General features: G+C 38.6%; 1 protein-coding gene across 1 annotated transcript in view; it reads right to left on the bottom strand.

The window, feature by feature from the left end:
- LOC126198921 (transcription factor IIIB 90 kDa subunit) overlaps window positions 1-12758 on the bottom strand; it is a 382817-nt gene that overhangs the window by 318822 nt on the left and 51237 nt on the right. The window contains exon 3 of the mRNA XM_049935559.1: window positions 11239-11375. Coding sequence (XP_049791516.1) covers window positions 11239-11375 — 137 coding nt within the window. The remainder of the gene's footprint in view (window positions 1-11238; window positions 11376-12758) is intronic.

The following is a 12758-nucleotide window of genomic DNA, read 5'->3' as shown; positions in this document are numbered from 1 at the left end:
TCGCCAGCAGTTTGTGGGCAAACATACTCCTTTTGTTTTGCAAGATGGTCAGCTTTTTAGAGAAGAAAGTTAGCAACTGCCAGACCTCATCAACACGTTGGTGAAGCATGCCACCTATCACTGTGTGGTTCACACCTACAACCACAGCCAACAGTGCATTCAGCTTGGGATGTGACAACAATGCCGCTCCACTGTCACTTGTTTTGTTTTCTCAAATACTGCAATCATGTCGTCCGTCCAGGTAATAGTCAAATTGCTTTTAGCCTTCGGGCCGCCAGTGCAGCAACATGCGGCAGATGCTGCTGATAAAAGTTCAGCATCCCTAGGTAGCGTCTTAATTCCTTGCATGTGGCAAGCGGAGGCAGCTGGCAGATAACCACTATTTTGTCCGGCAGTGGTAGCGAGCCCGAAGGACTTATGCGGTGGCCTAGGAAGTCTGCTTGCAAATGTTCAAAGATGCACTTTGCCACATTCAGCACAATTCTGTACTTGTTTAGTTATGAAAAACCTCGATGAAATGCTGACAATGTTCTTCTACTAAGGCTGAGAAGACCAAAACGTCATCCAGGTAAGTGTTACAGAAAGACAGGTCTCGCAGCACTGAATCAACGAACCTTTGCCATGTCTGCGCTGCATTCCAGATACCTAAAGTCATAAATTTGCTTTCAAATAAGCCAAACAGCATAATAATGGCTGTCTTCGGTATATCTTTGTTCGCCGCCAGAAACTGTGTGTATGCCTCGGTGCAATCTAATACACTATACACACAAGCACCACTCAATGTGTAGTGGAAGTCGCAGAGCAGAGGTATCGGGTACCTGTCAGGTATTGTGCAAGTGTTCAGTGCTCTGTAATCCCCTCAAGGCCATCATGCACCACTCTTTAAGGAGACAATGTGTAACGGTGAAAACCAGAGGCTGTCAGACAGATGCATGATGCCCTCTTTGATCATGTTATCAGGCTCGGCCTTGCCTACCAGGTGTACCGGTATGAAATGAGCGTTTTTGTGTGAAAATGAAACACTGATTTTGAACTGAAAAGTAAAAACATTTTATTCAAAGTACTGACCATTGCTTTCTATACATTTTGACCACTTTTCTGGCAATCTGTGGACACCACGCCAATAGAAATGTTCGTCTTTTGAAGCAAACCAATCAGACACTCAATTTCGACTTCTTTGTAGGAATCAAAGTGTTCCTCAGCCAATCCGTGTCCCATTGATGAAAACAAATGGTAGTCGAAAGGAGCCAAGTCTGGTGACTACAGCTGGTGGGGTAGCAGCTCCCAGCCAAGTGTTTTGATTGTATCCTGAACCAGTTTTGCTTTGTGTGCAGGTGCATTGTCGGGTAAAAAAATTAGTTTGCCATGTCTTCTGGGCCATTCTGGTCTTTTTTCGATCAATGCATAGTTCAAATTGATCATTTGTTCTTTGTAGCGATTAGTATTCACAGTTTCACCGGGTTTTAGAAGCTCATGATACACCACACCTCTCTGATCCCACCAAACACAGAACATTGTCTTCTTGCCGAATCAATCTGGTTTTGCAGTTGATGTTGATGGTTGTCCCGGATTAACCCATAATTTTTCCCATTTAGGATTCTTAAAATAAATCCATTTTTCATCGCCAGTAACAATTCGATGCAGAATTGATTTTCTTTCATGTCTTTGAAGCAAAATTTTACAAATGGTTTTTTGGTTTCCCATCTGTCTTTCATTAAATTTATGTGGCACCCATTTTACACACTTTTGGATCTTTCACATAGCTTTCAAATGGTCAGAAATTGTTAGTTGTGCAACATTTAGCATTGCTGCCATTTGCTTCTGACTCAAAGTATCATCTTCATCCAACATTGCTTGCAATTCGGCATCTTCGAACTTTTTTGGTGGTCTTCCACGTTCTTCATTTCTTACAACCAAAAATCATTATTTCTGAACCGTTGAAACCATCTTTTGCATGTTGCTTCAGATAGAGCATGATCACCATATGCATCGACAAGTATTTGATGCGACTCTGCAGCACTTTTTTTCAAATGAAAACAAAAATCAATGCTTTCCGCAAACCATCACTTTCTGGTACAAAATTGACATTGTTAACACGATGAAAACATATGATGTTTGTTCCATGACTTGATGTATACTAAATATCTTTGACAGATGTCATACCAAAAAAAAAAAAAATATTAAGGCTTGTTCACAACAAATGTTCCCTACCGACACATTTGTATCTTAACGCTCATTTCATACCAGTACATCTGGTATCCTCAAACAGTCTGGTGCCAGTCGTCATGGTCGGCAGGAGATTGGTGGCCCCTCAGTTGTCTTGATACAGTGCACAGTGTTGTGCCCAACATTCTTCATTATTCCCAGTGGCTTTATTAATACTGAAGAGTCCTTCAATAGCATGGCATACTCATTGTTACTGGCGGTAATCACCCGGGCAGATTGGGTGGATGTCTGACGCTGGACCGAGCGAGGTGGCGCAGTGGTTAGCACACTGGACTCGCGTTTGGGAGGACGACGGTTCAATCCCGTCTCCGGCCATCCTGATTTAGGTTTTCCGTGATTTCCCTAAATCGCTTCAGGCAAATGCCGGGATGGCTTCTTTGAAAGGGCACGGCCGATTTCCTTCCCCATCCTTCCCTCACCCGAGCTTGCGCTCCGTCTCTAATGACCTTGTTGTCAACGGGACGTTAAACACTAATCTCCTCCTCTGACGCTGGAAACCAGTGGCCATCTGCCCAACGGTCTGGTCTACAAGGCGGGTGTTGGTCATATCTGGCAAAAGGTTACAGTACACTAAGAAATCCGCTCCTATTATTGGCTCTGCCACATCTGCCACCATGAAACTCCAAATGTACGCACTGTGGTGGCCAAGATCCAGCTCTATTCTGTGCGAGCCATACGTTTGTTACAGTATGCAAGTTATTCACGGCCGCCAGGCAGAATGACATACGTGGTCAGCACTGATGTAGCATCATACTTGGGTAAATACATAAGTCAGAGCCAGTATCAATCAAGTACTTACAGCCGGTGTATTGATCGCTGTGATGTTGGTCAGCAGTTGGACAAAGTGCCTATGTTCAATTACCGCTGGCATTTGGTAACACACACAGTTTGGTGCAGCATTACGCACATTCCTCAAAATGCTGGTGGTACCAGCACATGTCATTCTGTGCATCAGGTGATGGCACAGGCGTGCGGGACGCAGCCCTGCTGTGGGAGTGTCTTCTGTATCTTGGCTGGCTGCGATCTCCATCAATACTGCAACACGCTACCAGCTGGCTAATCAGTTGCATCAGTTGATTGGCCTTTGCTGCTAATGCATTGTACTCAGCTCGAGCCACCATGGTGGCTGTACTTGCGGACTGCATGGCTGATACTATAATAAGCATGGGTGAGATGGCATCCAGCACTTTGTCAGCCAATTCTGCCATGGTTTCTAACATATCTGACTGCATTGCTATAATTGCCTTGATAGATGGAGGTAAGTGACTGCTCCAGATTGTATGCAACAGATGGTCGAGTGCAGTACCAGCGTCAATTACACTTCTAAGATGCTGCAGATACTGCGACACTCTTCGGTCTCCAATATCTTCTTGAGTTAGTACCTGATAGATGTACTCTTCTTGTGATGCAGATATGCAGCAGATCAGTTCCGTCTTCAACCGTTTGTATGCATTCCCTTCAAGTGGTGTGATGATGATATCTTCCACTTCTGCCGCATATTGCTTCTCCAATTGCCTCACCACCAATGCAATTTTACATGTGTCTGTGCTAATGCCTGAATAAGAAATATTTGCCTCTACCTGGGCAAACCACAGCACCGCATTTTGTGGCCGGAACAGAGGTAGCCACACGACTAGTCTAGACACTGCCAGGTTAGCAGCCGCTTTATTCTCATTCATTCTTTACTGGTGTTACGTATGTGCAGGTAGGCCAGATCATGTCGAGGTCACCACTTTAGCAGCAGTGTAAATGAATTAGGTCCTGCAACTCTGCCATGCCTGCTACAGAAATGGTGAATATGCCAGAATACATTAAAGTAAATGATGGAACTTTATTTGTGTGTGTGGCACTAAAATACAGACCTCACGATTATGGTAATGTGCGATAGTCTAGTCGAGGTCAGTGAGCTCCTCGTTGCTAGCGTTACTAAAGGCATATAAAAGGAACACACACTACAGGAAGAGAAATAAAAAAAACACAGAATAATTAACATACAAAAGGTAAAAAAAACAAGGAATAAATGATCTGGACTTCATGCAAATTAACCCAGCAACTCTGGTGGTATGCACGGAACTACTAACACATGTGAGAAAATTTGACACACACACACACACACACACACACACACACACACACACACACAGAGTTTTGTGTGAGTGTTAGCTCTATGATTAAGGATTTTGTCAAATCTTAGCTGGTAACCATACCTTTCTACATGTCTATCTGCTGTTCAATGCTACTATTACTTGGTGGGTACTGACCCAGCCTCATATACATATTTAATATTCTATCTCAGATTTTCCACTGTTGTACTTGCATCCCTTCCTTTCATGTTTCAGCTCTGGACAGTTGCCTTCAATTTCATTTGAAGTATTTATGTACTATTGATGAACTGCAGTTTTTTTTTTGCTTGGGCTGAAATTATGTTCAGTGAACTAAATACTCAACAGGTAGTTTCCCCTCAACTCAGGATCTGGACCAGTATGTAATGAGGAGCTTCTCATTAGAATACTAAACAAGAAAGAGTAAGTACCAAGTCTCAAGAAACTACTCTAACCACGATAGAGAAATGAGTCTTATGAAAATGAAACATGCATGATATGCAATTCAGACAAGAAGAGCTTTTGAAATGTAGTGCTCTAGAAAAATGCTAAATATTAACAGATGAGGAAGTACTGAATAGAATTGGAGAGAAGAGAAATTTGTGGCCTGATTTAACTACAAGAAGGGATCGGTTGAAAGGACACATTCTGAGACACCAAGGAATCATCAATTTAGTACTGGAGGGAAGTGTGGGGTTAAAATTTGTAGAAGGAGACCAAGGCTTGAATACAGTAAGCAGATTAAAATGGATGTAGGTTGCAGTAGTTACTGAGAGATGAAGATGCTTGTTCAGGATAGACATATGTGGAGAACTGCATCAAACTAGTTTTCAGACTGAAGATTACAAAAACATCACTCAACAGTAAAATTCACTATAATTAATATACTTTGCTGTTATAAGAGACATCTGCCTTACATGCAATTTACCAGAGGTCTAAAAAGTGTGTAAATTTCTATAGTATTTGTTTCCCGCAATCTTCACAGCAAGTGGGTCCCTCTCAGTCTGAGGTCCAAGTGAGCTGCCCATCCCTTCCAACTTTCCCAGACCTATCCCTCTTTCCTCTCTAACAAAGGAACAAACAATTCCAAAACCTAGGATTATTTTTTTTGTTTTTTTTTTTTTGTTTTGTTTTGGGCATTACTGGAATTCCACCTTAAGCAGGTAAGTATTCTCTAACCATTCTGTCAACTTATATTTTTACAGTTTTCTATAATGTTATTCTGTTTGGTTCATGTCACACAACCTGTATCTGGCAACACATTTTTATACATCAATTTGGTAATTTACTTACTTGCTAAGTGGAGAAAAATTTATCAAAGCAATATAGTAACTGTATGAAAACAGTTGACGCAGTCCATCGTAGTCCTACATATTGACTGACTCATTCATTCTTTCTTTTCAAGTGAAACCACTATGTAGTTATTCTGATGGATGAGCCAGGCATTCTTCAATGTTTTAGTTGATTGAGATATCCATTCATTGTTCTGAATGAGACCAGTCTGTAGTATTTTCACATGTGAATTAAAGCAGTGGTCGCCATACCCAGGGGGTATGTGGAGAGACATCTTGAAGGTACACAAAAGTGAAAATAAGTATTATATACGATCATTTAATTACATACTGAACTGAATAATTTTTCTTTTTATCATTTAAAACAGATTAATATTTTGTTGTGGATGAAGTAGTTCCAGATGCAATTGACATGTAACTAATTAAGCTGATCTATCATTGGGAGTACAAAGTTGGGCATAAAAGTTTCCTTAGGATTACCTGCAGAACAAAGGAACACTGCCAGATTTTAGTGGCTATTTGCATTCTGCTTTACTGAAAACGTTTGACAATGTCCATTAATTAAAAATCATTTGAGTCTATCCCTTAAACATTTGTTCAGTCATTTATTTGAGCGGAAGGTAAATATATTGTGCAGAAATCTGCATTGATGGCTATGTATATACAAATCATATACACACACAAATCTGTTTATATTTTACAGCCTCCAGAAAATAGCACATATAGCATTTCCAGGACATGATGAAGCTCCCTTCACATTCAGTGATTAGTACTTCAAAATCACAGTAGAGCCTATCTCTTTTAGTTGTTTGGTGTCTTTATCTCTTGCTTTTTAAGCCATCACAGTAAACAGGTTGTAACCATGGTCACACTCCTTCTAGACCACGGGGAACTACAATTGGAGTTGTCTGATCCCTGCTGAATTCAGTTCTAAGTGGAAACATTCAATTTTTTTCTTTTTCGTGTCCAGATAGTAGCACATATTGAAGTGCCACTTCCGGGATGGGGAGTTGTGCTGGCCCCAGGTCGAAAACACCTGGTAGAGGTTTACAATGAGGTTCAGAGTGCCGACTACACTGGATGTGGTTTTTTGGCAATATCCCAGGTCCACCTTGGTGGATACAGGGCTGGTATCCAAGTTCCACATCAGTTACATTATTTGCAAATGTTTAGAAAACTTTCGTTCACTTCCACACGCATACCAGAGGAGGGTAATGGGGTGGCAACAGGAAGGGCATCTGACCACCCCTTAAATTAAGCATTCCAAATCTGTTAATAATCCTGTCAACCTGCACTGATGCACGTAAATAGAAGAAGAAGAAGAAGAAGAAAAAATTATTGTTTTGGCATCATTTAATCGTTACTGTTGACAGCACTCTGTTATCACCTGTCATTGTCATTCTGATATTTGTTTTTTGTTGATTGCCAATAAGTGGCTTTTAGTTCAGTTATTCAACCGTGTTTATGAACAGGTGTTTACTTAATAGTGAACACTGTCCCAATCAAAAAGCTGAAACATTCAATGGTGTGGTAATAGGAGAAATCAATTGACTGAATAAAAAGTGATCCTCACGATAAATTCGATGTGATGTGTAGTATCTGCAAGATGATTCATATTCTGAAATTATATTAATTAAAAATCAATGAAAATTAATGAACGATGCCAAATATTTCTTGCGAAAGAAATACTTCCCACAGAGGACAATATATGCTTAAAAGGCAAGAGATTAAGACACCAAACAACTATTTGCTTTCTATTCACATCACCTCACAATTACCAATACAGAATTATGGGCAATGGGAGAAATCCAGTCGGAAGAGGGGGACAGAGCCTTAATAAATTTAAATAAACAGTAATTGTTCATTTACGTAAACATAAGTTTATAATGGGGCAATAGTTATAAACCTTTTAAAACCAACCAAAGATCGATATTCAGTGTCAGAACCATGAAAAAATCATATTTAAGCAAATAAATATGTAAGTTGTGAAAATATTTCATTTTTAGAAATATAATTTTTACTCACATCTTCTTGATATATGTTACCTGTCTCCCTAAAAGTTGACTTGTCTAGTCATGGTTCACATAAAACCAAAAAGGCTGAACATGTAACTGAAATCACACAAACCTAGAGACTGATTGGAAACATTCATATGCCTGATGACCTACAGAGGTTAGTTTCATTCAGCTGCTTCAGTCAACTGAAGAAACTGACTGAATGAAAACACAATACACTGTCCAATCATTTGCTAAAACCATCAGTTGCCCCATCACTGGATTCAGAGCTCCAGTCTGTGTTGACAAAGGGTAATAAGGGGGACACCGCTTTGCAGCTGATTCTTCAGATGGTGGGGGGATTAGCGTCACGTGAGCATATGGTGTGGGAAATCAGTTTGCACACTAGTTAAAGGATTCGCATAAGCTAGCAAAGTTTTTATTCTTTTGTGTGTGCCTGTTGACAGTCTGAAACTTCTACTATTTGGTGAGGGGTCTACAAGCAAAGATGTGTATAGACTCTTCAATTATTATGACTGTGACTCGTGTTATTTAGAGGTCTGTGTTGACCACTGTCAGTTACAACCTGTTTCCATCAAGTTTTATTGCGAAGGAATCCAACACTGTTCTCAACATTCCACAACAGTTTTTGACAGGAACTTTCAGATGACTGCTCATAATACACAAAATTATGACGTCCCTTCAAGAGCTGGAAACAAATAAAATTAGCGAACAGTTTAAATTTAGCTGCTCTTTCTCTTCTCAGCCTTACCCTTATTTAATTCGCCAGTCTTAAGAAATGGAGAAAGAATTTCATTGATAAAATATAATTAAGTTCTAGGAGCTAATTAAATAAAGTGAAGTAACAAGGGTAACACACTATGTAAAGATTACAGCAAGAGCAACAAGTCTTCAGGCCTAATGAGTGCATTAATGTCAACAACAAATATTTCATTGACAGTACAAAGAAAATAGCAACTCACTATAAAATCCACAATAACAAGTGCAAAGTAGTTTTGCTTTCAGACAGCCATGAAAGACAGTTAGCTGCTATACTACAAATGTAAACATTAATATTAAAGTTAGATGTGCGGTGGAAAAAAAGAATTCACGGTAGAAGACAGATAATTAGAGGACAAAATGTTCCATAACAGCGATTTCATTATCTGTGTAGCTGGTACAAATCTTGTGATGTGTAGTGAAGATGATATTTGCACTGAAGATTCAATGAATGTTCCCACACAAAATAAACAAATACAATCTCTGATGAAGGCAGTAAGCTGAAATTGGCAGTATGGGTTGTACAGGATAATATGTGCTCAAGACAGACATTTATAAGTACAGACAAGGATTGTACATTGTCAAAGAAATAAGGAAGACAAATTTAAAATATTTTGTTCAGGTTACAGAAAATGCTTTATTATAGACACAGGGAAATTAAATGTAAGCTTGAATAACAAGCATTGATTACATCTGAAGTACGAGGTTAAGCATTTTTTGTGTCCAAAATTAAATGAAATAATTATTTAAAAAATCAAACTAAATAGCCTTTTCTATCCAAAACAATTCTGTTTTTTATGTGAGTGAAGTTGTATTCATCATAAAGATACTGAAGGTATAATATGCAGTCAAGCACTGCAGAACATAAAACAAAATCCAAAATAATATTCTGTAATATTCAGTACATGACAAATTAAATATAACTTGTTGATTAATTTCTAAACAACAGTATTCTATACTTGCAAATTATGAATGTATATTGTAATAAATTACAAGAAAGAACTGCTTGCCAGTAATTTTCTTCAGCAGGTGAAATGAGCAGCACTGCCCGTAGACACATGTAAAGGTAAAAGAGATGTACCACTTAGCTTTTGGAACTGTTGGTCCTGTTGGGTGGTGAGTCTCACTCATCATGGGGTCTGAATGATCTGCCCTTCTTTTTTCACCTTCCCCAGCTTACCCTCTCTCTCTTCAACAATGAAGGAACTATTAGTTCCAAAAGGTAGGTAGCGTGTCACTTTCATATGTGTGTACATCAACACTACTATGGTATGTATTTTGTCCCCTGAAGGTAAGTTCTGGCAGCAATGCTGTTTCATAATTTATTAGTTTTCTTGGCTGAGTGTATATTTTATTAAAGAAACACAAGGGTAGTGGTACATGCATTTGTTGTTGTTGTGGTCTTCAGTCCGAAGATTCATTTGATGCAGCTCTCCACACTGATCTATCCTATGCAAATCTCTTAGTCCCTAAATAACTACTGCATCCTACATCCTTCTGAATCTTGGGTCCCTCTACAATTTTTACCCTCGAAACTTACTTCCACTACCAAACTCAATTTCTTGATGCCTCATAATATGTCTCATCAACCTATCACATCTTTTAGTCAGTCTGGGACATACATTTCTTTTTATCCCAATTAAATTCAGTACCTCCTCATTTGTTACTTGATCCATCTGTAGAATATTCAGTATTTTTCTGTAGCACCACATTTTAAAAGCTTCTACTCTTTCTCGTCTGAACTGTTTATTGCTCACTTTTCACTTTCATGGAAGAAAAGACTTTATAACACGAATTGATATTATATGTTAATAAACTCAGCATTTTTCATAAATGTTTTTCTCATCATAACCAATCTGCATTTTATATACTCTCTATTTCGGCCATCATCAGTTATTTTTCTTGCAAATAGAAAAACTCATCCACTGCTAGAGTTTCATTTCCTAATCTAATTCCTCCAGTATTTCCCAATTCAATTGGATTACATTCCATTACCCAGTTGATAGTTGATGAAATTCTTGCAATGTTTCCTCAAGTATCCAGAACTCTTTTATATGAGACACTCAGAGAAATTATGGATACAGGAAACTTTGTGCAAGATGGGATCTCACAACAGCTGATAGAGCAGAACAAGTAAAATTGGGTAACAGTGCCTGCAAGTTTCTTGAATGATGTGAATTAGAAGATGAGGGTTTTCTGAGCTCTATTGTGAATGGAGATAAAACTTGGGTGGCTCATTGCACACCTGAGACAAAAAGACAGTCATTACAGTGGCATCACACCAATTCTCCATCTGCCAAAAACTTTAAAACTACTATTTAGACAAAATAAATATAGTATCAGCATTTTGGGACTGAAAAGACAACATTTCAGTTGAATTCCTACCTGGGGGGGGGGGGGGGGGGGGGTAGGAATCTCAAAAGGAGCATTTAAAACCAAAGGAGGAGAACGACGACGAGATAAGTGTGCTTGTTGCATGACAACACCCATCCTCACAAAGCCTTAGGCACCAATGTCTCTTGGACTCCTTTGGTTGGGATGTTTTTTAATCACCCCCTGTATTCCCCTGTTTTGCTGCCTTACGATTATCATCTTTTCACCTCCCTGAAAAACCAAATGACTGGAATTAAATTTTCAACTTCCAGTTAGAAGATACATGGGGGGTATTCATAGCACGAATCCACACATTCACACTAGACAGCAGTAACACTTCTCAGTATTCTGTGTTGTATAAAGTGATTCACACTGTTGACACATCTCCCGAAACTATACCGTATATTTACATGGTAGGTAAAAATTAGAAGGAAATTTAAATGCAACATGAATCCACCTTTAAAAGGATACGTGCTGTTCCTTCAACTCTGCAAGTCATGTAAACACAAGCCGCTACAACATGAGTATTTTTTCTTCCTTTTGTTAACTGCCTTGTCAGTGCCATCTTGTAAAAATTGTATGCTGTGTCAATGCAGTGCTGGTTTAACCTGAAACAGAAATATCTAATATGAACACATGTTTTTAATGAATAATAGAAAAGATTGAGAAGTTATGGTAACCTGAACAAAACTATGATTATAAGGGGCGCTCTATTTTGTAAAGTGTTACATCTTACACCACCTGTGACGTAATCTCTTTAAGAATAATTTCTTTTACTAATATCCAAAAAAATCTGTTACACTTCATTAATAACTCAGTACACTTCAGAATTTTAGGCATTCACTTTTCAATGTATCAGCACTAAAATATGGTCTTGTATATGTGGATTACTGTGTAAATCACAACAAATTTTGTGAGAGTATAACATTCTCACACTAAGTGGAGCACTAAGTGCTGGCCATAATGTATGCTGTTTACGAATACAAAAATCAAAAATTTATATCAATAGCGTGTCAGTTATACAGATGTCCAGTAAATAAGTTAGTTCAGCACCTACTTTGTAGATGCTTCTAGCACAAAATTTATTCTCCCATATCAGTTCAAGTACATACCACTTTTTACCAGATGCATCAGTTATGTGTTGAAGTACCACCAACAAAGATGTCAGCAAGAGAAAAAATTCGGACATCTGAGAAGTCAACAACAAGAACAACAACAACAGAGCAGCAGAGCAGATGAAGGAATAAGGAAGGGACAACAAAACTGAAAGCATACTACAGCAATGAAGGGAAGTGATAAAGAAACAGATATGAGATAAAGATGGACAACATTAAGTACAAAACAAAGAAGGCGGTAATAAAGGAAAAATTAATGGAAACAAAAGATCTATACATAAATAACAAAATTTAAAAGACAGATGAAAAGAGAATCTAATTAAGTAATGTCTGTGACACTGAGATGAGAATACTAAACACTGGATGTTTCTCTGGATGTTAAGTAGAGAACATGGGTCACCTCAAATGTAGATAGCCATGTTATGAAAAAATTATTATCAGGAAAGGAGCTGGAATAGATGGTGGTTAACACAGTATGTGGTGTGAGTATTACAGTGAGGATGTGGATAAGATCCATACAACACATAAAGAGATTACCAAGCAACATGATTCCTGCCTACAATACTGTGGTTGTGTTTGTTGAGTGACCAGGCCCCTTGGTGTGATGTGAAGAAAAAATAAGCAAGGTGGGGTAAATTTCAAAGTCTGCTCCAGAATATCATAGCTCGGATGAATAATTAGGCTGATGCATTGCAGGTATGGACAGCACTGAGTGAAAAGAGATATTCTCTTCTTCTTTGGTGACAACTGGTTTTGGCACTTAGGTTGCAGCTTTATGTATATTTATCTGTGTAACATTTCATCTCCCACAGCAAGATACATTCTCAGAGGCTAAGGAGGCAGGCATTTAAATTTTAGTGGCTTCTAATAATGCAT

The sequence above is a fragment of the Schistocerca nitens genome, chromosome 1 (genome assembly GCF_023898315.1).
Source record: "Schistocerca nitens isolate TAMUIC-IGC-003100 chromosome 1, iqSchNite1.1, whole genome shotgun sequence".
Taxonomy (NCBI): domain Eukaryota; kingdom Metazoa; phylum Arthropoda; class Insecta; order Orthoptera; family Acrididae; genus Schistocerca; species Schistocerca nitens.
This window is presented reverse-complemented; position numbering and strand designations above follow the sequence as displayed.